At 32.9% G+C, this 27,038-nt stretch overlaps 2 protein-coding genes across 2 annotated transcripts; one reads left to right on the forward strand and one right to left on the reverse strand.

The window, feature by feature from the left end:
- The first annotated feature begins 13,394 nt into the window (after positions 1-13,394).
- Positions 13,395-15,880, forward strand: LOC143555062 (uncharacterized). The gene is made up of 3 exons (XM_077044693.1): positions 13,395-14,047; positions 14,306-14,715; positions 14,786-15,880. Exons 1-3 carry the CDS (start codon positions 13,648-13,650, stop codon positions 15,644-15,646), a joined length of 1,671 nt encoding a protein of 556 aa, XP_076900808.1. The 5' UTR covers positions 13,395-13,647; the 3' UTR covers positions 15,647-15,880.
- Positions 15,881-16,180: 300 nt separating this feature from the next.
- On the reverse strand, positions 16,181-22,779 carry LOC143555040 (type I inositol polyphosphate 5-phosphatase 13-like). Its single transcript, XM_077044674.1, has 10 exons — positions 21,875-22,779; positions 21,078-21,330; positions 20,107-20,920; positions 19,716-19,840; positions 19,471-19,555; positions 18,877-19,182; positions 18,515-18,782; positions 17,867-17,990; positions 17,426-17,783; positions 16,181-16,724 (listed from the first exon to the last, which is right to left on the reverse strand). The coding sequence occupies exons 1-10, from the start codon at positions 22,695-22,697 to the stop codon at positions 16,374-16,376; spliced, it is 3,507 nt and encodes a 1,168-aa protein (XP_076900789.1). The 5' UTR covers positions 22,698-22,779; the 3' UTR covers positions 16,181-16,373.
- Positions 22,780-27,038: the final 4,259 nt, after the last annotated feature.

Here is a 27,038-nt window from a genome sequence, read left to right on the forward strand (position 1 = left end):
TTTTCCTTTTGTTCTTGCCAAACAATTGTAATGAGTTTTGTTTTCTATTCAATCCTTTGGTTGAATACTGAAATTAAATAGTATGATCAATTTGGTCTAGTGTCATCACTCATCAATGGCGTATATATATGCTCGTTTTCCACCTAAAATCACCCCAACATTGTACTTGTAGGATATGAACCACGTCATCATCTTCGTTTTGAAGGGACAAACATCATATCATATCACTGGGCTATGGTTTTTAAACGACCAACTAAGATTATATTTATATATATAATGGCCAACAAGGACCACGGTTTACAACCACAATCCACCATATCACCTATGGCGTGGTTAATAAAAAAAATAAATTTGTTAACGCCCAGATATAACAAATTAAGAAACAAAAAAAAAACTGTGCCTTGCAACAGCGAACCAACATAAATTCGGTTGGTATTGGGTTACAACATCGAAACTAAACCAAAAAATAAATTCACTAACAAAACCCGCAGCGAACCCAAAAAAGGTATCCATGTGTTTCGGCTATGAGGCGACACAAAGTCGATTGGTATCAACGATACATAAACTAAATCGTATTGCATACATCAAATATCACATCTTATTAGCATAAACTTAAAAATGTAAAAAAAAAAACAAATAAAGGAGGGTGCACTTATAAATACAAGCAACAATCAATATTACCATATAATTTGCCGTTAAAAAGATAATGTGCTAAAAATAACAAAAAAGGATTGGTAAAATTTATGGAGCTAAGAAGACTTGAACCTAGGGTGTCAAACTCCCTTCAAACTTAAAACTTAAGTATTACAACAAACACCACCAGACCATCACATAATATTTGTTTACGGTTAAGGGGGCGTAATACTTGGAACAATAATATTGGTTTACCATTCAAACAAATTACCTAAAAGCTCAAAATAGCTAGCTGCTTATAAGTTTGTGGCACAAAGCATTGCTTTTTATCTATATTATAATATAATATATTTTATAGCTATAGAGAAATGTTAAAATAAAAGGTAATGTTTTTCTAAAAAGTGTAGGAATCATTTTTCACCATTGGATTAGCATCATCTATCAAGGGTAGGATTGTAATCTTAGTTTATTTTGTATTTATGGTATGTAATTATATAATTAATAAAAATTAAAAAGATTCAGAATTTTTTCCTTAATAATCGACATTTAGTTTAACATTAAAAAAAAATAACAACATAATCGGGTGAGGTGAGTTGTGTTGTGGGGGTGGGTATAATATTACAAAGCATATAAGAAATGGGGTGTGTTCATTTCAAATTATATATATACATACTAGGTTAGTTACCCGTGTGCTACACGGGTTGAAATAAATAAATTTATTTAAATAATAACATAATGTCAAATACAAATGTTCAACATATATAAAAAGATATTATACGGTAAAGTAAATTACACATTACACAATATGAAAATAAAAAGTTAGAAATTTTAATAATCTCTAAATATTTCTTTATACACACTATTTATAGTTTTGTTTATAACTTTACTTCCTATATCAAAAATTTGCTAATTTCTTGAACAACCTCATTTTTTTGATGCAAGTATATCTCGTTCAATAAAGAAATCTATATATTTGAAACTTTTAATAATAGAAGGATATACAAAGGCAATTTATCATCTGATTAACAGTGTGTTAATGTCTAACATTTTCATTTCTAAGGTAAGAAGTTGATTTATCTTTCTGAAAAAAACCAAAACATGTAGTCTAGTGTTTATATATTTATGTGGAATTTTAAGATGATATACTTAACATAAATGATGGGTTGATTCAATGGTCAATTCAAAAAAGAAGTTGTAAATGTCTCTTTTTTAACTCACCCGTGGACCGAAACTCATTCTAATCATAAAATGTTTTAACCCGAACCATACTTGATACTTTAACCAGTTATAAATTAACATAAACACATACATCAATAGTGAATTTGTCTTTTAAGGATTTAAAAGAAAAAAACATATAATTTAGTAAATATCATATATATTTGATAAGTTAAAGTCTATTAAAATTTAAATTTTAAATTAATATTTTCTCTTCATGCAATAATACCATTTTTTATAAAACCTCAATATTATTTAACAAATATAATATATTTAAAACCTTCATTTTTGGAATCATTATTCAAAATCAACGTTAAAATTAGTTAATTATAAAAACCAAATATTAATAACTAATATAATATAATTATATAAAACAAAATAATATATTTATGTTGGTATTAAGTTTTCAAATTAGGAAACAATTATTAAAAAGAGAAAATTAAAGATTAAAAAGAAAAAATATGAAATAAAAATTATTAATAAGAAAGAGAAATGTATTTAATATGAGAGAGAGAAAGGAAAATTTTGTAAGGATCACCATGATAATGACATGTGGCACTTAGAACGTTTTGTTTATTATATAGTATAGATAAGTACCAGACGAGAGGCTATAATTGTTTTGAGATTAAAGCTTAAGGGACAGTGGAATCTCTCTTACAAAGATGCTTCTCTAATATTTAATTCTCAACTTTTAGTCAAATTCACAATCTAAGAATATGCATTTTTTTACTCGACTCTTTTAACCGTGTTTAGGTATTTTGGAGGTTGCATGGTGCCAGTCAACCTTTATGATGTTGTTTGATGCGTTTAGAAGAGCATCATATTAGAATTCATTACCTATAAAACAGTTTGGTCCGTTAATGTTACACTTACTTTCTTATCAACTTATAGGTTAAAATTCGAATTAACGTGTTATAAACCGAACACACTCGTCATTTACTAATACACGGATATGGTGATCAGTAAACTACAACACACAACTAATTATACTACACACTGCTCATGTATCAAATCATCATCACGTATTCTTAACATTTTGCAATCCATAAACATTACAACCCAAACAAGTTCTAATAAAAACAAGAGTCAAAACATTAAAATCCAAAACAAGTTGTACTACCATTAAAACTTTTCAAGTCCAAAACACAAAACCAACTTTCCTTCACTCAACTTTCCTTTTTTCAACATCTTCTCATGTGGTGTTACAAAGTCGTCATCTGAGTCAACAGTGCCAGCTGCATTTAGTTTCAATAAATAACACTTTACTTTCTACTAAAAACACAATCTACTAAAATTATACAATCCAACAATTAGTTAATTAAAATAAAGAAACTTACTTTTAAAAAAGTCCTCAGCCAAATTTGTCTCCCGGCGTGAAGAACTTCCTTCAATTTCATTTTTTGCATTTTCTATAAGGACACACCAACATTAAGTACGTAACGACTACAACTATAAGAATATGAATCTGAATACCTTTGAAGTTAATCTCTTTCTTCACCTCATTCCCGGAGCCTATACCTTTGAACGTAGTGTTGTATGCTATCCGTGGGCTTCTCCTAACTAACAAACCGAAAACCAACGTGTTACTTACAACCCAACATCACATTAAACAAACACACATACATCTTCTAACAGCAAATAATGAATTAAAAAACACAAACATTAGTATTATATGCTATCCTTGGGCTTCTCCTAACTAACAAACCGAAAACCAACGTGTTACTTACAAACCAACATCACAACAAACAAACAAACAAACAAACATACATCTTCTAATAGCAAATAAGGACTTAAAAAAACACAAACAAACTAAATGAACCATTAAAACACACAAACCTGATCAGACTGACCACATACACACAACCTCAAAACACTTAAAACACACAAAACTTTGTAACCAGACGAACAGAAATTGTTTGGTATCTCACACAAATCTTAAAAACATAAACGGAAAAAACATATCAGAAGTTGTTTGGTATCGCACCAGACGAACTTAACACTTAAAACAGACAATTCTTTGTAATATTTTCCTAAATCATAACACATCTTCTAAAAACACACTTCTCTACTACCAACAAAGAACACACTGTAAAACCGACAACATACTGCAACCCTAGAAATTGGCCATCTCAACAAAAAACAATCGGGGTTTTCAACAACACAAAACACACTCTAACTCAACACACACCGTAATGTAGAGAAGAAAAAACTCTAATAAAATAATTAACCAATAAACCCGATAACGTACTGAACCCCTAGAAATTGGGGATTTCAACAAAAAAAATGTTAAATCACTAAAAACACACCTTGATTCTTGTTTAACACGGTGCGTGCCTTCAATGGAGTGTTCTTCTTCTCCATTATTATTCAACTAAAACTTCAATTAAACACACCTAGTAAAAATCAGAGGTGAACCTACAATAAAACCCACCGACGATTACACAAAGACACACCAGACCAGGACGACTAACAAAATTGAATACCAAAAAAAATATCAAACCTTCGTCTGCTTTCGTGATTGTTGACGATGGAGAGAGAGAGAGAAGCAATTGATGGTGGTTATAATTGTTGACGATATTTGATTATCGGTTTGAATAATTGTAACATCCCGAATTTTATATTAATAAATAAAAGAAGTCCATAATTTAAAAGCGAGTGTTAATATTTAACTAATATTAAATATAGAAAGAAGTATGGACTTGGGTAATTAATATGGATTAAGATGGTGGGATGGGCCTTAGGTCCATGGGCTTTAAGGGATATAAATACTCCCTTAAGCCATCGTAAAACCCTAACTTATCATTCCATCTTTCCATAATCTCTACACACCCAAAACACACACATAAACACCACTATTGCGGCCGTGAGAAAAAGGAGGAGATCCGAGACCGATCCTAGCCTAAATCTTTGATATACAATCAAGATACAAGATCGTGGTTCATAACCAATCTAAACCGTGACCTAAAAACGGGTAAAGGTACGTTCTTTATCGTTAAAGGTTATGTTTTTATAAACGTTTAGTCTTGAAACTTAGAACGAGATTAGATCGGGTATAAATGAAACGTAAAGTTGCGAACTTGATGCTAAAACGAACTTAATGGACCTGCAAACAGGTGCAACTCGTTTAGAATGAACCCTAGGTCTAGTTTTGAACATTTTAGCTTAAAGGTCCGAACTTTATGCTTTTCCGGGCCGAGTTTTACCCGGTATTGATCATAGGAAATGTTCATGGGGTTGGTAATATCATACCAAGGGGTTTCATGTGAAAATGGAGGTGATTATGGGTGTGAAGTGCGAACAGTAGCCGCTGTTGGGCAACTTCGCCTGCGGCTAAGTTCGCCTGCAGCCAAGTTCGCCAGCATGTTCGTTGAGCAAGTTTGCTGAGCAACTTCACCTGGGGATAAGTTCGTTTAATGCTAACTTCGCCTAAGGCTAAGTTCGCTTAATATATAAGTTCGCCATGTTAAGTTCGTGTACAGTTAAGCTCTCTTAATACTAAGTTCGCCTAATACTAAGTAAAAGTAATCCGATACGATAGGACGAGTATTAATACATATAACTTATATACAGTCAGTCGAGCTCAGTAAAGGAGGGATTAACAACTATCGAAGGAAGAAGCAGAGTTCAGGTGAGTTTCTAGCCCCATTTCCTTGTTATGTTTTTGGGGTTGTGTGCATACTCGATGTGAAGTGTCAATACACTTACCTTAAGTGGTAAGTGTATGCTATAGATGTTATACAAGTAGCTAATAAATAATGCTTGCCGGTGCGTGAACGATCTTCGGATATTGCACGTATCGCCAAGGATAGTGACTGTCAAGTGGTTATTAGTGTGTATGATTGTTGATGTGACTTGCTTATTATGTAAATAATGTGCTGATAGGAAGTGAGTTATAGACAAGTAGAAGTATAGTGTGATAGAAGTGGATAGGGGTCTAGTAATAGGGTTAGAGGCATAACGTGAGCACGTGGTAGAGTGAGTCTATGCGTGCCTTCGTTATTAAAGTGGCATAAAGTGGCACAAGTGGCACAAGTGGCATAAGTGGCATAAGTGGTTAAGCTGTAGGGGTAATTAAGTGGCTAAGCTGTAGGGGTAATTAAGTGGTTAAGCAGTAGCGGGTTAGACTGGGGGTTATGTGTCTTCGGACACGTATATGATGTATGTAGTGGTTGTATGATAAGTTGTTTGATTAACTAGAACTTACTCAGCGTAGCTGACTTTTAGTATGCACGCAGGTGAGCAGGTTAAAGAACTAGCATGAGGATGGCACGTGGCATGGATTGAACGGCTGGCATCTGAAGACGAAAGAAATGACGTTTTACATATAATGTTTTATGTTTTGGCATCAAAGAAAAGATTTAATGTTTTGAAATAAATGATTTAAGTTGACGTTTCCGCGAAAGTTTTAATAAACTCAGATTTGTAGAACTGTGTTTATGAGTAAATCCGACGTTAAAGTAGGGCTACCGGGTTCGGGGCCTTACAATAAGATAAGAAGATTTTGTTGTTGAGTGTATTTAGGAAGATCCATAAACTGATTCCATAAAAATAGGAGCTTCCTCGATTAATAAGTTGACAATCTGCATGTTGTAATACCTAATATGTCTAAAATACCCTTTAACACACCACTTTCAAGATATAAATTTAGACACTCCTTAATTTTTTTCATCTTCTGATCTTGAACATTGATTAACAAGATCTAACAACCCAGATTGCTTCTTACACTTATTAGACACACTCCTCTTTTTACAATAACCTTTCCCTATAGCTATATTCATAAAAATTTATTTGAAACCTATAGAGGTGTCAATCTTATAAAAACCTAATCTGAAAACGTTTCACTCAAGAACTATGCAATCACTCAAATATATTAAACCTCCAACTAAGAAAATATAGTATCTTCAACTAATGAACAATCTACAAACTAATAACAATAATCAAACTAGCAACAATGTGTTGCTAGTCAGCACATATTACAAATAGCACTTAAGAATCTACATACACAAGATGTAGCAGCAAGAGACTACGAAGATCCAAAAGAAATCTCATGTCATCCCAAGTATGTATATCAATCTTCGCCAGTTTAAAAACTCTAGACGTAACTGTTTTTAATGTCAAAATGCTTTGTTTGATCGGCTTTTTTAGGTACTAGTATATATATGTTAATTATTTATAAAATGCATCATTGTTATAAAATATATTATTTGTAAGTTATTTTTATATTATAATGTAACAAATTTAAACGTAACAGAGCTTACACAATCAAGCTTACAATTGTAATTTTTAATTGAAATTAATTGTTGAAGGTCTTTCTTAAACTACGTGATAACAAAATACTTTCATGAAATACTTGATTAAATTACTAATTGTAGCCACATGTTGTAATTAAATCCAGATGCCAAATGAGTTATATAAAATAGGAAATGCAAATGGGCTTGTCTTATGAGTTAAGCTGGACCGAGAATAATGGAAGAATTAGGGTATAGCCCGTGTTACACACGGGTTGAATAACATGTCAACAAACATAATAAATTTAAACAACAAATTCATGCAACACAAAACTTCTTCAAACTTTTGGACCAAAACTTTAACCATTTACACTGTCTATATATTAAAAGTTAAAAGTTACAATAAGTTAATGTACATCGAACAACCAAAAAACATCAACAAAAGACATAAACATGTTCTTTCATATTAAACTACCATCAAATTTTTCAAACATTCTATCAAAAAACTCATTTTACTTCACCACCTGAAAATATAATAAAACAATAGCATCCAAATTAAATATACCATAATAACATATTTATAAATAATTACAAAAAAGAAAATCAAATCGGTTAATTTGAAAACTTCAAAAAATTATGAAAAGATTTTGAAATAAGTTTAAAATTATGGGGAGTGTTAAAACCTTTAAAACTTTGTTGAAAGATTGGTCAATTTCCGAATTTAAAAGGAGTTTAAATATGTTAATTAAATTTTGTAGTTTTAAGTTTAAATTTGGTCTTCCATGTAAAGATATAAATAATTTGAAATATCTTGATTCATGGGAATAATAATATTAATAAATTATGAAAAGTTGTCATGTTTAATAATATTTACTAAATCATATGTACTGAATAATATTTATAAATGATGATAAAACGGTTATTTAATTTATGATATATTAGTTATTGATTATTAGAAATTATGTCAGTTTGAATATTGTGTTCTAAAATAGTGTGATTATTATTTTAGTATTAATTAATAATTAATATTTACGTAATTTAAAGTAAGATTACATACAATTATGGCAAGTATTTTTAGTTTGACAATCAGTTTTTTGAATTTTAAAATGATAACTTATTCTAGTTAATGCCAAATGACAAAAATTAAAATCAAATCTGTTCTAATTTTACTAATATGACTAATTAATTTAGAAATAATTACAAAAATGAAAATCAAATCTGTTAATTTGAAAACTTCAAAAAAATATGAAAATATTTTGAAATAAATTTAAAATTATGAAGAGTATTAAAACCTTTAAAACTTTGTTGAAAGATTTGTTAATTCCGAATTTAAAAGGATTTTAAATATGTTAATTAAATTGTTTTAAAACCATTAATACAATTTATTGAGTTTAACTATCCTTATTAGTTATTAAACAAATAAGGATAGTCAAACTCAATAAATTGTATTAATGGGATACTTAAACCTTGTTGCAAGTAAGACTCGGAAATTTATTTAAGTTATAACTTATTCATTCGGTTTTTTTAACAAATAAGGAAAGTCATAAGATATAAATTGTAATAATGGGATAATTAGGTTATTATTTCGGTCAAACCACAAATTAAGGAATGAATTTATAAAAATGGAAAAAATTAAAAACATAAAAAAGGGTTGTTCATTCGGTTTATTAAAAATAATAAGGAATGTCAAACTTTATAAAGTGCTATAATTGGATTCTTAAATGTGTATAAATCTAAAAATGTAACCTAATATGAATGGTCAAAAACGAGTTAATATGAATGGTCAAATACTTAAATCGGTCGGTAATTTATTTAAGTTATAACTTATTCATTCGGTTTTTTAACAAATAAGGAAAGTCACAAAATATAAATTGTAATAATGGGATAATTATGTTATTATTTCTGTCAAACCACAAATTAAGGAATGAGTTTATAAAAATGGAAAAAATTAAAAACATAAAAAGGTTGTTCATTCGGTTTTTTAAAAAAACAAGGAATGTCAAACTCTATAAATTGTATTAATGAGATTCTTCAATGTGTATAAATCTAAAAATGTAAACTAATATAAGATTGAAAATTATAATGAGATTTTAAATTAGACGGAATATTTGTCACTTAATTGGAAGTTGACAAAAAAAATAGAATAATGATTATATTAATATAGGTAATTTAACGTGTATTATAATCTTACAAATCAGTAATATACATGAATATTAAAAAAAATATACATCAATATTAAAAAAAATTTAAAAATACATCTTATTAACTAATGTTAAATCCATGTAATTAGCTTATATGAGTCAGAACAATGACCTGAAATGATAAAGTCAAATATTAATGGTCATATTATGGAAGATTTTAATTATAATTTTATGACCGGAAAATTTGAATGGTCTTACCGGAGAAACGAAATAGTGATAATGACGATGGTATCTCCGATTTTTATTTAGAATGCAAAATGAAATATTCCGTACATCAATCGGGACAATAACCTGAAATAATTAAGTTTTGTTATAACATTGATATTATGGAAGATTTGAATTATAATTTATAATCGAAAAATTTAAATTGGCCTTACGGGAAAAAGAATAATGATAATATCCATGGATGAAACTGATTTTTATTTAGAACCTAGAATAACAACATGTAAAAGAAAAAAATAGGAAAAATATAAAACTTCAAATAAATATAAAACAACCATTGTTATAGGTATAACACATGACCGGAAAAACGTAAATACGTAGAAATATTAGCTTCATCGCCGTTTTTTATTTAGAACCTAAACTGATTTTAAAAAAATCAGTTAACAATGAAAATAAAGATAAAAAGGTTAGATCTACAATAACCGGAAGAAAATATGATATTGCCGGAAAAAGATATAATCTTGCCGGAAAATCATATAACATTGTTGGCCATTAGAGTATAATATATATCCTTACCGGAAAACGATTAATCTCGATCTACATTACCAGAATATAGAAGATGATGGATGGTGGAGTTAGTAAGCCAAGAGAGAGAGAGAGAGAGAGATTGAAATGATTATGGTGAAAAATTCTAAGGTTTAAATATAGTGTGTGAGATGACACGTGGCTGAATATTAGAGAATATGAGAATGGAAAGTTACTGACTGAATTACACATGTGGATAACCTAGAAAAAGGCCACGTGTATAAATTTTATTGTTTTAATAGTATTTAAAGAAGTGTGTTGGATATGGCACGAGTTCACAAAATTTCAAGCTCAAAGTGGCTAAATGAAATTATTTTGAGCCAAATTATTTCCCCATAATTTTAAGCACTAGTGGCCAAACGAAACCGAAGTTTCATTTTTTATTTTAGCTTTAGTCCGAGGCCAACTCAAATTGTACTGTGAACACTCTATATTCACTAATTTACAACCTTAACATGGAATCTTGGTGCGATCTAGGTCTCGACGCCACATTCAAATACATTAAACCAACAACCTAGCTAGTTTCCTATCTTTAGCCAATGTGTTAAAAAATAGTGTAGCACCCCAATTTAAAAGTACATATGTATATACGAGTGTATACTCGTGAAGTATAATCATGTTCGGGCCAATTTTTTGAGTTTTGGAATGTCAAGGGACTAAAAATGTCAACTATCCAAAGTATAGAGTTCAAAGGCTATTTTGTATTATATGTATTGCAAGATGTCGTGCGCTTCATTGGGATAAGAGTTTTGTCGTGTATGGGTTAAGCCATACGAACCGTATCAAGCTAAGGGTCAAGTATGATAGGACACTTGCAACAACTATTGATGGCGGATTGAAACTTGGCATAGGATGGTGTTATGAACTCTTGGTTTATGAATGTTTAGACATTTATCGTAACTTATTGTAATTGGTTTTTAAGTCAATGCTTGTTGATTAGTTTGGTTTTTAATGAGTAGATTTCCGTTGTATTGTGATACTTGAGTGATGGATTCATGTAATTCCAACAAAGCACTTGCTGAATTTTAGAGGTTGATAGTCAACTTCTAAAGCCCAAACTCAATCTACATTACAAAACATAAAATAATGCCAAACCCTATGTCAAAGTTTGGTCTATCCCATATAGTCTTTTCCAATTACGAAGATAGATTTAACACCTTTATCTTGTATTCTACTTGGCTATTTGAAGAGCCTTGATGGATTTGATAACCTTGTAAAATAGTAGCAAATTATTCTAGAACAAGTAACCCTTGTTGACTAGATAATTTGGATTTTTAAAAGCTTCTCTCTCTCCACATGTATATGTATATTTATTTAAGCTTATATGTACCTATGGTAACGACATTGAGGAATCAAAATAATTTGACCCATGCCATGCAAAACCCTACTACCACCACCAACTTTGACTCTTGTTTTGGTTTATATTATTGTCCCACCTTTCAACAATTCAAGTAAAATAACAAGACTAGTGGGTGCCTTTCATCATCTTCTCACCGAACTTTAAAAGGTTGACAGAAAAGTTTTACTTTATATGAATTTAATTAATTAGATAGAAAAAATTATTCATCTTTGATTTAAAAGAGTAAAGCTTATCTTTAGTATGGTCACAAATTAAAGTTTCAATAACTTAATTACTATTCATATCTTTTACTTAAATTTTTGTTTATTAAAATTGCAAAAGAGTTGGCTCACACGCCTCTTCAGTTTTAGCGTTCTTGAGGAAGGATGATCGAAGATTTCCTGTCCTCGCCCTTGAAAAGGCACAAACAATGATGTTTAAAGCATGCATTACATATGTTACTAAAGGATATAAAATTGCCTTAAAAGGTTATATGTGTTGCTACAAAGATCAATAGCGACTTGGACTAATCACTAAGGCTATACATTGTGGTGTAAGCCCACCAACATAAACCCACGCCATTGCAGATATGTCATTGCTTTTGCAGGCTTAGCAACGTGAACGGATGTTACACACCCTCTACAGAGGGGCAGTAAGGAACGTGAAGGCGGCTCCAACGTGGACGATGATTAACGCCCCCTACGCTAATCCACAACAAACATAGCCTAAAGGACCTAAATTATTCTTTTATAAAAAATTGTTTTACACTTTACTGATGATTATTTAACCACTCTTATAACTAGGGGTGTCAATTCTGGACACGACCCAAAACCCAACCCGAAACCGACACGAAAAAAAACAGGTTTTGGGTCGGCTAACACGACCCATTTAAAATACGGGTCAGGTTCGGGTTGACCTGTTTTCTAAACAGGTCGGGTTCGGGTTGACCTGTATAAAAACGGGTTGACCCGTTAACCCGTTTAATTTTAGATACTTTAAAATTAATTTTATATTCCATCTTTAGTTCTAAAATGTGTTGAAGAATTTAATTATTTTTCATTCCCCATATTACCTTCTTAAGTCTCCTCTTAAATTCTATTTTTCATGTACGAAACTTTTAAATTCTCGACCCGAATTTCATTGCCCAAGATGCATTTCTCCTGTCAATTCACCAATATACATGAACATATCGTCAAATCCATCTATATCTAAATCAACTCATGCTTAAATTTCATTTTAATTTTGCAATATATGATTTTGATTTTATTATAATTTGTATGTATGATTATATAAATTAAGTTGTTTAAAAATATGGGTTAAACGGGTCGTGATCGGGTTGACCCGAATTTATGTGTGTGCGGGTTAGGGTTGACATATTTGACACGAATAATAATATGGGTCGGGTTCGGGTTGCACATTTTAACCCGTCAACCTACCACCCCGCAACCTGTTAACCCGCCAACCTACCAACCCGACACGTTTGACACTTATAACCACTTTTGTCCGAATAGAATGCACTTTCTGTTTGTTTTATGGAATGATAGCCGATGCGGGTCCCACACTTCAGTTAATCCATATGCCATGTGGTTCCCACCTTCCCTATCATAATTGTCTTCATCCTTATGTTACATACCATGGCGGCCATCTATCCTTCATTTATTTTTATTCATCTGCCTAACTCATCAACAATCCATTTCAGATACATGCACTCAAATCACATAATAATCTTTACATCCATCAAAAAGTTGTTCACTTTTATTCAAGAATCTAGGGATTACTGCATGTGGGACATGAAGAAAATATGATGTTTTTTTTATTTATTGTGTTTCTCACTAATTCATCAAAAAGATTCAATCTTTTGATTCTGGGTCTTAACCCATTTGCAGTTTCTTGAATCTTGACCCCTTATCACTTTCAAATCAAGAATTTAAAAGATTTTAGTGGGTGTCAACTCAATTCAAGTCTTTTCAACTTTCCATCTAAAATTAGGTTTTTTTGCACACTAAAACATTGAAATTTGATGTTTTTTACTCACTTATTCATCAAAAGATTCAATCTTTAATTCTGGGTCTCAACCCATTTGCAGTTTCTTGAATCACTTTCAAATCAAGAATATAAAGATTTCAGTGGGTGTTAAACTGTTAACTCAATTGCTGGTTTTTCCGCTTTATATTAAAAATTAGGGTTTTTTTGCACACTGGGACATGAAAATTTGATGTTTTTAGGTGTCTTGATCACATAATCATCATAAAGATTCAATCTTTGATTCTGGGTGTTAACAATTATGGAGAAACAGATCAGTTTCCGGTTGGGAAAGATGGAAAAACAGCAAAGTTTTCGGGTTTCCGCCATGGAAAAACAGAAGAGTTTTAGAATAGCCATGGGAAGACAGATGAGCTTCAGAAAAACCAAAGATTCACCTGGTAAAAGAGGTGATTCTATGCTTCATTTGGCTTGTAGAGGAGGTAATCTATCAAAGGTATTAGAGATACTTCAAAGTCTTGGACTTGATGCACTGTCTAAACAAAATCAAGAAGGTGAGACTCCTCTGTATGTTGCTGCTGAGAATGGACATGTTCATATTGTATCTCAGTTTTTGAAACATCTTGATCTTCAAACTGCATCAATTGCTGCTAATAATGGTTATGATCCATTCCATATTGCTGCAAAACAAGGACATTTAGGTATTGTTTACTCTTTTGTATATGTGAAATTCACTTGTTAGCTTATGTTTGAATTTGTAGTAATCAAAAAGTGTAATAAATGCATGAAATTCGGTAGATGTCGATTATTGTCGATTATTCAAGAAGTTAATGATGTAGGATCGAAAGGGCATTAATAAGCCAGAAACTTTGTTGGGTAGGGTATAGCTTAGTATTTTAAAGTTTGTTCACCTCATGTATAAATGTGTTTTAAGTTGTTCTGTTTGTGAAATCTTGCAGAAGTTTTGAGGGAACTTTTGAATTCGTTCCCGAATCTGGTTATGACTACGGATACTTCCAACTCAACGGCTCTACACACGGCTGCAGCTCAAGGACACGTAGACGTGGTCAACTTGCTTCTTGATGCTGATTCAAATCTTGCGAAGATAGCCAGAAACAATGGTAAAACTGTGCTGCATACTGCTGCAAGAATGGGTCATTTGGAAGTGGCAAAATCGGTATTGAATAAAGATCCGACTATCGGTTTCAGGAATGATAAGAAAGGTCAAACCGCCCTTCATATGGCAGTCAAGGGTCAAAATATGGACATGGTGGTTGAGTTAATTAAACCTGATCCAACTGTTTTGAGTTTAGAAGATAATAAGGGGAATACACCTCTCCATATTGCAACTAAAAAAAGCCGCACTAAGGTTTACTTTCACCCTCTATGTTTTGAATTATAACTAATTATTGTTGAGTATTGACTTTTGTAATTGACAGATTGTGAAATGCTTGTTATCATTTGAAGATATTAATGTCAATGCGGTCAACAAGGCGGGAGAGACACCTCTTGACATTGCAGAAACCTTAAAATTAACAGAAATGGTTGATATTTTAAAAGAAGCGGGAGCGGCTCACTCTAAAGACTATGGTAAACCGCCTAGTGCCGCCAAGCAACTTAAACAGACAGTTAGTGACATAAAACATGATGTTCAATCTCAAATCAGACAGACCCGTAACACCGGGTTTAGGGTTCGCAAGATTGCAAAGAAGGTGAAAAAGCTCCACATCAGCGGGCTAAACAATGCCATAAATTCAGCCACTGTGGTTGCGGTTCTTATTGCTACGGTTGCTTTTGCAGCCATTTTCACTGTCCCGGGCCAATATGTTGAGGAAAAGAAAGACGGGTTTACCCTCGGACAGGCGAATATAGCCACAAATGCTGCTTTTATATTATTCTTTTTGTTTGACAGTTTAGCCCTTTTCATCTCGTTGGCGGTTGTGGTGGTTCAGACATCTATTGTGGTGATTGAAGAGAAGGCGAAGAGACAACTTATGTTTGTGATTAATAAGGTTATGTGGTTGGCGTGTCTTTTTATCTCGATCGCGTTTATTTCGTTGACTTATGTGGTTGTTGGGTCCCACGAGAGGTGGCTTGCTATTTATGCCACAGTTATTGGTGCCACGGTTATGTTGACTACAATCGGGTCAATGTGTTATTGTGTTGTGAGGCATAGGTTGGAGGAGACTAAAATGAGGAATATAAGACGGGCCGAAACTAATTCACATTCCTATTCAATGTCAATGGCATCTGATCATGAGATTTACAGTGAGAAATACAAGAGAATGTATGCCGTTTAGAAGAAATCGAATTCAGGGGTATTTTTGGAATTATGGTTAACAATAGATTCATATGTGGAGCTACTTGTGGATCAGACCCTAAACCCCAAGCCTGGGTCAGGTGACTGCTATCGGGCCAGAGGCCAGATGAACGTCTATCGGTTGTCCTTGTGAGTGTATTCAACTTTTTCTGTAATAAATTCTAATCATACGAACGTCTATGTTTGTATATAATCTATAGTACGCAATATCATTGCAGGAAAAGTTGTGTTTATTGTTATCTTCTATGCTTATGTCATGATTGTCTAGATTGCGAATACAACTTGAAAGTAGAGGTTAGCTCAAAACGGGTCAACATAATGGTCACACAAATTATATGGTGCCTTTTATTTCCCTTTCCCATTTGACCCGTTTGAGATAAAATAAAACATAACCAGAATCGACCATAACGGGTCGAAATTGCCATAAAATCCAGTGCAAGTTAGAATCTTTTTGTTGCATGACTACACTACTTAATGATAAAATTAGTTACTACAACAACAAAAATAAAAAGAAACAATTTAATCTGTCTAATGCACAAAATTCAACAACAAAATACAAATCAACCTGTTGTTAAAAAGGATCAAGAATCTTGGAATCTGACACCGCGTCAGCATGTTGTGTATATACATCAAGAAGCCGTGGAGCCGCAGATTCTTGTCTCTATTTTCCGTTCGGTACTTACTAGCTAGTTTTAAAATTTAATTACTCAATGCTCATGCCTACTTCGATGGTGATTATTAAACTTATCATTATGTTTAGCAGATGACCGATGATGAGAACTTTGATGTTTTTTAGAACTGTGACCTTTTGTTGATGGTTCGTGCGCAACGGGTTGTTCTTTGGGAGAATAACAGTGGCGAATGTGACACTGGTGACTTCTTGTTTCGGTTGATTTGCTGCCTCTAATTACTACTGATAATATAACTAATTTGTCACGCGTGTCTTCACCATGCCAGTACTGTTGCCCCCCGTCGTCTTCTGAAGCGTGTGTGTCGTCATGGTGTATTGAGATTTCTGCTGTGTTTCCTGGTTTTATTATGCCTATAGCAGGGGCCACCTGCAGTTTCAACCAATTTATATGAAAACGGGTCAATTCTGGTTGTAAGTGTTTGGTAACACGGGTCAGACTGGTAAAATGCTAATAAAAAATTTGAGAAAAATGAAAACGGGTCGAAATCTGTCTCGATACATGTATTCAAATGCTTACAATTGTCCTAAAAGATTTTTCTCAAACTAGGTTATGTTTTTTATTGTTTACAGAAATCAAATAATTGGACAAAAAAGTGTTGGCGACCCGTTTTGACCTGAACTTGTTTTAGTCTGTCATTCATCCCCATCCTACATTAGGGTTGTTCAAAAAGCTCGAGGCTTACTCGAAATCAGTTAGTTTGTAAACTAGCTGAACCAGGCCCATTGGCTCGCTCGTCAGCTTGTTTAAATTAAAGCCCAGTTCTTTTTAATGTTAATATGTGTGCGCGCGCGTGTATAAAGGTTGTAAATCTTGTAGTTTATTGATTATGCGTTATACGTATGTTAAAAATATATTTTTAAATAAACAAGCTGGTTCAAGCTTTTTACAAGCTAAGCTCAAGCTCAACATTTAAACTCCTTAAGATAAATGAGCCAGCTCGGCTCAGTTTGTATACAAGCTAAGCACGAGCCCAACGGCCCCAACCTAACTTGGCTTAACTCGTTTACAGCCCAACCCGACATGCTGTTTTCCAACCTCTGGTGTCAACTCTCAAGTCTTGAAATTACCTCTAGCCACCTAGGAAATCCAAAAGAAGCTCTGTTTCTGTACTCTGGTTCTTCACCATCTTTAATGGCAGAAAGACCTTCACATAAAATTTGAAAAATTGCATCTTCTTTATTGCTTGTATTCGTGATCGATAAAGACCGTGTTTCTTGATTTTGAAGGACTATTTTGTTTGTACTAAGTGAAGTATCTGGAACACAACGTAATTCTTCGCGTATAGATCTTATTTTCTCGTTTGACATGAATATTTTCCCGAATTCTTGCCTTCTTATTGATCTGTCCACATGGGAAATTTGGACTTTAAATTTGCACCGAACGGGTTTGTGATCACTTTCTATTACATCCATACAAGCTTCATACCTGTAAATGCCATCACAGGAAAAATAATGATTTAAATCAAATAAATAGGTGTAAAAAGATTAAAGTTGACCAAATAGACCTACTGCCAAACTGAAGCAACAACAGGACATGCTAAACTACATTCTGATGTCGGTGAAGAGCGGTTGTCTCGGTATAATATTCTGTCACACCATGCGGGTATCCGTTTTTTCTCCCCAGAATCGTACCCTGACAAAAAAAAATAGTTTACTTATAAACGGGTCAATGCAGATTATGTTTTGAGGTGGCAGTGTTGACCGGTTTACTTTATAAACGGGTCAATTCAGGCTATTTTTAATCTTTCAAAGTCAAATAGAAAAGTTAGCTAAACTGGAGACCGGTAAATTTATTTACAAACAAATTCAAAAAAAATTACAGAAATGTATCAGGTCAACCCAACCAATCCATTTGTGTACAAGTTGACCTTCATGATAAGTCAAACATGTGAAATCCTAAAATGAGCTTAAGAAGAAAATAGCACAATGAATCTAACTGATCAAAAGTAGCCTAAAGTGTATATTTTTAATGCATCAAACCTCTTAAATTACCGAAAAAAACGAATTATTACTGAAATAACATTATTTTTCTGATCATATTTGACACACTATTTGAGCGTAAAACTTTCAAGATTTTGGACTACGCGAACAGGTTTGACCCGTTACCAAACCCACCCGACTCGCCCATTTCCCGCCTCCAAATTTCCTAAATCTTACCTCCTAAACCAGGTTTCCCTCTCTCAAACTTATAAGTTGGTGGAAATCTGATATTGGCTTCTCTCATTCCTTGAAAAACTTTCCCGGCTTTCATTTCCGCTCTAAGCTGATCCCTTTCTCTCAGCCAATCAAAACTCCTCTGAGAAACAAAGTCACGCGCTTCGTCGTACGTTATTCCAAAAAGACGGTAATTGAAGTCTCCACAAAAGATAACCATGTCAGCTTCTGCTAGATCCGGCTTCCCCTCATCAGGATTAATAGCCACTGACTGTTACATACAAACTAACTTAAACATACTTTTTATAGATACAACAATAACAGTAATAGTAATAGTAATGGTTGTGTTACTATAATATACTTACATTAGTGGGGCGAAGCATTTCCGCAGTAGAGGAGACACTAGCTGAAAGAATGAGGAGAAACCATAGCAAGCCAAAGGAATAATAAAGCACCCAAAATAAATATGTGGAGAAGGCAAGAGAGCAACACAAAAACAGGTATCGCGCCATACCAGATGCATTGTTGATTGATCGACCAAATGTGATGTTTTTGTATATGTGATCAAAGTCTGCGTTCCTGCGGTTGACAGCTTCCAAATGTGCAGCCAGGTGACAGTTTACAAAGCACATTATTCTGTCATAAACTCTCAGTCTCAACCCTACACCACCCTGGCAACAAAGGATGATATTTTAAGATCACTTTGTGTTCATTTTTGTTTCAGTTAAATCCAAATATTTGTGTAAATACTGTTAAATGCAAGGGCATTTTAGTCTTTTTACACTTAGAGACTATTTGTGTAAATTGTTTAAAATTATAAAAAACTAAAAACAAATTAAAAGGGAATTTAGCCTGTCTTCTTTGTTATTTTTTATTTTGCCAACTTAACTGTTAAGTAACAGATCAAAATTACCACGTCCAATGAAAAACAAGACGTTTAAGCTACCCAATATGCATACCTTATTGCCAAACGTCCGACCCAAGCCGCAGGCAACTGCTGCAACATCAAGATCCCCAACATGTGTTCTAAGACTTTTTCTTACCCTAAAAGATGACATATTACAAAAATGTAACATATGCAAGAACCGAAAGATAGAAATTTTATGAACAATATACAAAGTAAAAAAGTTGGTCTCAAAGTTGTTTAATTATCACATAAAGCTGTAATGAGTGTGTATGAATCTGTGTCTGTGGAAGTAAATACCAAATGGCTATGAGTAGGCCCGCGAGCTGTCTAGATCCTACGCGTTCAAAACTTGATCCTTCGCGCATAGCTTTCCCTATTGCATCTTGCCACCATTGTCCGTTAGAACTCCCTTCAACACCTATCTGCACTTGACATCAAACAATAAGTGCAAAATGCAATTCATATGTCTCAAAAATGATGTTTTACCAGAGGAATATTATTAATCCTGATGATGATTTAAAAAGTTTACTGAAGATTTTTAAAGAAAGATATACTAAAAAGACTTCAGGTTGAACAATTCAACACGCCAACCCACAACCTGTCAACATGACACGATTGACACCCCTATCTATAATGCAATAACTCGATATAAATGTGAAGAACCATTAAAATAATTCAAACATCCTACAGTTTCTTTAGCAGCAGACATTGCAAGAAATCCTGCCCCCATCTCAACTTCTTGCAACCCAACAACTAAAATATCAACATCAGAAGCTTGTGACCCGACCCACGAAATAAGCGCTTCTTGACACGGTTTTCCTTGACCAACATTCCATGTACCAACCATTAGCTTAACCGTTTCAAGTGTATTATACATATGTTCTCTTTTCCCCAACTCCGGTCTCAAAATATTATCAAGAGGTCCGGGAGACGAAATATACCACCCGCGTATACCACCATGTGTAGCTAAACTAAAAACCGAGCCACTCCCAACTACCATTTTGATAACGGGCCCGTTATGAGCCATCCAACCCGCTATCAAATTTCCCTCAAGATCAATCACTTGGACCATACCACTCACATACCCGACCCATATCCGTGGCCCGTAAGTACAAAAACACAAAACTGCACAATGGTGGTGATGAAAGTCACGCAAACGGGTGCCATTGTGATCCCATTGGACCAAAACACCGTTTGAAGATCCGGTCCAGATCATTCCATCATGTGCAAGCAAAAGGGCTTCGGTTTTTTTGGCATCTTCGGCTGCAAATGCGTTTGTACCCTTTGTTGCAACTCGTCTAACTGCATCTGCAGCTCCTATTAATGCGTTTCTTGATCTTTGTAAAAAACTACCTCCTTGTTTTTCTTTTCTGGATTTTGACCCGGCTTTTACACTACCTTCTTCATCTAGAGATGGATCTTTCTCCGAAGGTGCATCAACCCGATTCTCGATTTGTCCATCTACATTGTAGACTTTCAAAAGTTCCCTAGTGCGAGCATCCCTGTAGTTGCAATACTCGGTTATTAATATTTGGATAACCAGATTTTGCTTCAGATTATTAGTAACCGCGTTTCGCAAGTGTTTCACTAATATCAAATGTTAATTTATATGTCATCATAGATATATATTTTCTATATAAGAATGAAGAGAAATCATACCATAATGAGAAGCTGAGAGAACCTGCAGCCCATACTTTAGACTTGACATTATCAGACAACAAGTACTTGACATCTGAAGAAGATATACTACAAACACCATTAACAGTGGCCTGGCTTTTAAGGTCGATACAAGACCGTTCAACTAGCAAGGCCGCCATATGGCATTCTTCAGGCGATAACAAGAGTGATTTTTCAACCGATTCCCATGGCCAAACCTTTATCACTCCATTCTCAGACCCAGTCCATATGTCCCCTGCAGAATCAAAACAAATGGTTTAAACTTTCACCAAATTGTGGACATGATATAACGCGACCAAATTCTTAACCATCAAGCATGGTTTGAGGGGTGTCAATCGTGTCATGTTAGCAGGTTCAAAAACATCAAGTGTTTAACCAAACACGACCCCTTAACCCATTTATCTAAACGTGTTGGCAGGTGATAATCAAGTTGTAAGTGTATTATTCAAGTTGGTGGGTCGACATGTTTAAGTAAACATGTTGACAGGTCAACCTGTTTAACTAATTAAATGGGTTAATTAGGTCAAACAGAACACGACTCATATTTTTATTCATATAAAAGCCATCAACCTTCACAAGCACACACTTAAAAATTTTGTAACCCAAACACGACCCGGTTAACCATTTATCTAATCAAATGAAACGGGTTGGCATGTTTAACTAACATGTTAGCAAGTCGACCTATTTAACTAAACTGGTTAATAAGGTCAATGACCCATTTTTAAACAGATCAGATATGTCAACCCAAAACCTCACTACGCAGTTGGTAAACTAGTTACCATACGAAGAAGTCACCATGGAAAGAACCGAGCACCGATGGTACGCCTGAAACGAAAGGCTTTCTTTAAACGAAACATCATCTTTAATCTGCTGATCCATCTTCCAACTCCTAACTTTCCCATCTTTATGCCCACTCCACACCAACTTACACCCCATGTCCACCATCAAACACATTGTAGGCGGAGTATTCACCGACTCATAAAAAGGCGCCGCGTCCTCATCACCTCTCCGAGCCCTCCCACCAATCCCCAACCCAGGTTCGTACGCATCCGCAATATTCCAAAACCTCACCCCGGACTCCTGCCCGGCCCATAGCTGGGTCTCCGTACAGGCAATTGTACGGATGAACCTGCCCACTTGAGTTTCTCTCAAGGGGTGGGGTCGGAGTTCCAGCGCCGTGGGTCGGCCAGGGTGGACAGCCGACCTGGACGGCGCCTTAAAGAACCCGGACCCACCACTAGTGCCAGAGAATTCTGGCATCTGGTGGTTTTCTTGGAATGAGTTACTATGATTACTATTATTATTAATATTAGTATTGTAAGGGTGAGTTTGGTTTTGATGGTCGTCGATGGTGGTGTAAGGGAAGAAATCAGGGTCGTCGTCTTGGTCTTCGGGGTAATCATAGAAGGCGGAGGCGTTCATGGTGGCGTCGTCGAGGCTGTGCTTGCGATGGTGGTGGTGTTTGACGTGTCGTTTGAAGAAATGGGTGCCGGTGTTGGTGCGGAGCTGGTGGGAATGGGATTTACGGTTGCCGGAGGGTGGAGGAGCGGTGGCGAGAGCAGACAAGGCATTAGCGTCGGCTTCATCTAACACCTTGCTCATTTTTCAAATGGATTAATTAAATTAAAAGATCGAATTCAACTTCATCGATCGGTTTGCATTGCATGCGGGTTATTGAGTAATCTAAGATTGAAAGAGGGAATGAATTACAGGATTCAAAGGGTGAGAGGAAGGAAGACGATCGAAGAATGTGGTTTCACGTACGGACCATAATATTGCCATGCAAATATTATACTCATGCCCGGAATATTCGCATACTTTGTACAAATTACTATCTTGTTTCTATGTATGAATTTGAAATGAAATTAATTTCACCAAATTCATTAACTCACAAAAATGGTGCTATCTTTCCACACATTGATAGAAAGTATGAAATCCTTAGAAATTCATCACATTTTACTTAAATACCCTCAAAAGAATTTGAAAAGTCTCGTTAACCTCAATCTGCTTTTTTTTTGTTTTACCATTTATTCCGAGTAAGTTTTTTTTCTTTAAATATTTCCATTTATTCTCATTCAATTGTATTCAAAATTAAACTTACACACTGTGATGTTGTTTTAAGTTTAGCGATTCTTCGTGAAAATTGAAAAGCTCTTATTTGTTTTCAAAATAACAATCTACATATTCTAATAGAAGAGACTACTTATTTTTGTCACTTGTCATTCTTATAGCCTTCCTCATATTTTATTCATATATTTTAATATATAGTCCTTATATTTTAAGCAATGCCAGTATATAAATTCAAGTTTGTTTTTATTATATGTAAATCATAATCGATTCATTCATTAACATTAATGGTGAAATAAGAAAAATAAAGAAATATTAAAATTGGCGTTGAAGGTTTTTTAGAATATAATTTTAAAGTCACAGGTAACTGCAAATTAAGGCAAATAAAGGTACATCATTGTCGAAGAATTTAGATTTGTATGATAAACTAAAAATTGTTTTTTAAACTGGGATTCGAGCAACAATGCATAACTTTTTATATAAGATTTGTTTCAAATTTGAATTTAAATCTTCTCATGTGCATTTGAACTCGGGAAAATGTATATTTTCTTAATTTTCTCAAAACGTTTTGTATAAATATTGCAAATATAGAGAATACCTATTATAGTGTTTATCATTAAATTGTTGAAGTTGAATATTATAATTATAATGTACATGTATACCAATTTATCTATTATAAAGTATTGAAATCTTTGCTTTTTTATTTTATAAGTTTCTAAAATATATATATCGATTAATTAAATATTCCAACAACTCCCACAATATTAATTAATAACAGGGGATTAGTATTCAAGATTTATACATTCTTTATCCAATACTTTCAACTATTATAAATAAGAATCACTATATTCACTTTATGCAATTTTAAATCTTCTATTATTCTGTTAAATCAGAATAATCACTTTTATTTGAACATGACTTTAAGGTTAGTATGTCTTTGTCATTCTCCATTAATATGAAATGAAAAAAATCATATTGTTATATTTTAATTTCCGGTTTTATATGTTGCTTGATTATATAATTGTTAATTATAAAATATAAAATCGAGTAAGGTTTGTCGTACACAGAATATTAATGATACCAAATTTATAATGATCAATTAAGTTCAAATTCTAGAATTATAAGGATGATTATATCATTAAAGTTCAGGTAATCTGGTCTTTTGGATAATCATTTTTTGGGATAAACATGAGCATGTGATCTCAAATGCCATTATATATATTAATTGATTAAAATGTATGATATTTTATGTGTATGAATATTTTTTTGTTGGTTTATTGATATATTATCATTTATTTAGTGTTGGTAAGTACTTGAAGAATCTTATTTATCATACAGACAATTATATGTGGCTATATCAAGAATTATAAGAATACATATCTGTTACCTTATCAAGAGTTACAAGCAGGCATGGACTAAAGATTTTGATTTGTTATAAACAATATGTACCAACAAATACAATCACAAATGTAGTGTACAGGGACTATTTTACTTATCTTACTTTACTAATAAAAGAAAATATTGGTTGCCACATGTCAGTCCCATGTTGATTCTTGACCATCTTTTCCCTTCTAAAATTATAATCTTTGGGTTAAAATAACTTGTTATTTAGAATATCAAGTAAAAATAAAAAAAACACATGTACAAAATATTTTAAACGGTTAATTGATTTTTAATACCAAGGTTATCAAAATAGGTTACTTATTTATAAAAAGGTTATCAAAAATAAATTACGTATATATGGAAACAATCAAAATAATTAATTGAGTAGAAATACCCATAAACACTCACAAAAAAAATGTTTTCTAACTTTCATTTTCTAAATTTACATTCCGTTAATAAATATATAAAATACTTTATAAAAAAATTTTAATGTTTGTTTTCAAATGACCCTATAATTATATCGAAAGTAAGATTTTTGATCTTATCTATAAATTTATATTTTTATCTAAGTAAAAAATAATAAAAAAACTCATCTAAATAAAAAACACAACAAAATTTTCTATAATTTTTTTAACAACTAAATATTTGTGTACTGTGAGATTTGAACCCCTAACTTCCTATTTAACACCCTAATCACCTTTCACCCCACCAAAGTGAAAATGGCAAAATTTTCTATGATTATTGAGCAGTTTTAATACCTTTTGAACGAGGAAAAAAAATATATGAGTAAATTATGGATCTAATTTATTAAAAAACTCATCTTGACATTGAATTTGATTTGTTTGTTGTTACATAAGGTGGTGGGCAATTTTATAGGCTTGCTTTGGTATTGAATTTGTAAAAGCATCCTCACTCCATTCACTATAGTATGTTAGTGAGGTTTTTATAATACAGTGAATAGTTTATGGTGTTGTGAATGAAATAGTGAGACAATATTGTGATTTTTAAATATATTTGAAAAGCTTATGTAACATCCTATAAATTTTTTAATATTTTTTGAAAATAGTTGTGAGTAGAGGAAAATGAAAAGGTAATAAATGTGTAAAAAATATTATTTAATTGAACAAAGAATAGCAAAAACAAGGATTTTGAATGTAATTTTGAATTTGAATATACGGGAAAGAATGAGAATGCTCTAAATCAATCTAAAGTAATTCATAAATCCAATGTTTTAAAAACCGGTATTTTACTTGTACCGAATTAGACTAAAAAATGGTATAACCGGTTGAACCGGGTTATACCGAAAGGTTCAACCGGTTGAATAGTTTACCTTATAGTTTTCTATAAATGTAACTTTAATCCAAAAATAACCCAAAAAGTAAATGATTCCATAACAAAAAATAATCAAAAAGTTAAATCCATATTAGAAAATAATACAAAAGCACTCATTTTTTTTAAAAAATAGTCTTAAAGTTTACACATTTAAATGTTAATTGTTGGGTTAAAAGTAATTTTGAACAAATATGAGCCACAAATATAAAAAATTTCTCGGACATAAAACCGGTTTGCCGGTAAAAACCGATATTTTAGACAAAAACCGCCGGTACGATATTCTAGCAAACCTGCCAAAAATACCGGACTGAAAATACCGGCTTGCTGTGCGAAATCCGGTTTAACCGGTTCAACGGGCCGGTTTGAACCGGTTTTTAAACACTGCATAAATCATACTCGAAATTTGAATTCATACCAAACTTATTCACCAACCATATCTTTACATTTAATTTTGTTTATTTTTTCAAATAACTCATATTATTTATTTTAACATTTGACAAATCCCGTGTATTACTCGGGTTCTAAAGCTAGTAACAATATATAGATATAAAACACGTAAGCAAACTAAAAAGTAATAATGTAAGTAAATAAAAAATTGAAGCCCAAAATCTTCATTGAATATGCTTGTGACGATCTTTGGGCTAAGAAAGGCGTTTAAGATGCAAAATGATGGTTTTGTATTTTGAGTTCTATTTTCATTCCAATTCGTTTTATACTTTTACCACAAACAAGTTACATGTTTTAGATGAAATAAGTTCCAATTTCGTTTAAACATTCCAATTTCATCACAAACATTCTACGAACAGAACCGGCTCAACGATTTGGAGGCCTAAATCGAAATGGGATTTTATAGCCCTTTCATGAAAATTGTGAATAAATGCACAAAAAGGCTTAAAATTGGTATGATGTGAGATTGTTATCGACCAACCTAAAAATGTGAGATTGATAAAATTCAATTTCTCTACAATAAGTTAATTTTATTAAGAGAAAAGTTGAATATCATATTTATTTATTATATTTAAGAGCAGTGTCACGTGCATCTTAACTTGTAAAACAATGTAGATGTAGTGGGTACTTGCTATGATATAGATATTGTCAATTGGAAATGTCGGCCCACTTTTCTTTCCTAAGCCCAATACATTTTTCTTTAGTGGTTCAATA

The sequence above is a fragment of the Bidens hawaiensis genome, unplaced genomic scaffold (genome assembly GCF_021521415.1).
Source record: "Bidens hawaiensis isolate Kalapana, Puna unplaced genomic scaffold, B.hawaiensis_p1.1 tig00017951_1, whole genome shotgun sequence".
Lineage (NCBI taxonomy): Eukaryota > Viridiplantae > Streptophyta > Magnoliopsida > Asterales > Asteraceae > Bidens > Bidens hawaiensis.

Excerpts from the sequence above, each read along its gene's own strand:
- LOC143555062 (XM_077044693.1), top strand. The coding sequence starts at position 13,648 with ATGGAGAAACAGATCAGTTTCCGGTTGGGAAAGATGGAAAAACAGCAA. Across the intron at positions 14,048-14,305 it reads TGCAAAACAAGGACATTTAG|AAGTTTTGAGGGAACTTTTG; the intron begins GTATTGTTTACT and ends GAAATCTTGCAG. Across the intron at positions 14,716-14,785 it reads CTAAAAAAAGCCGCACTAAG|ATTGTGAAATGCTTGTTATC; the intron begins GTTTACTTTCAC and ends TGTAATTGACAG.
- LOC143555040 (XM_077044674.1), bottom strand. The coding sequence starts at position 22,697 with ATGAGCAAGGTGTTAGATGAAGCCGACGCTAATGCCTTGTCTGCTCTC. Across the intron at positions 21,331-21,874 it reads CATGGTGACTTCTTCGTATG|GGGACATATGGACTGGGTCT; the intron begins GTAACTAGTTTA and ends TTGATTCTGCAG. Across the intron at positions 19,556-19,715 it reads GGCCTACTCATAGCCATTTG|GGTAAGAAAAAGTCTTAGAA; the intron begins GTATTTACTTCC and ends GTCATCTTTTAG.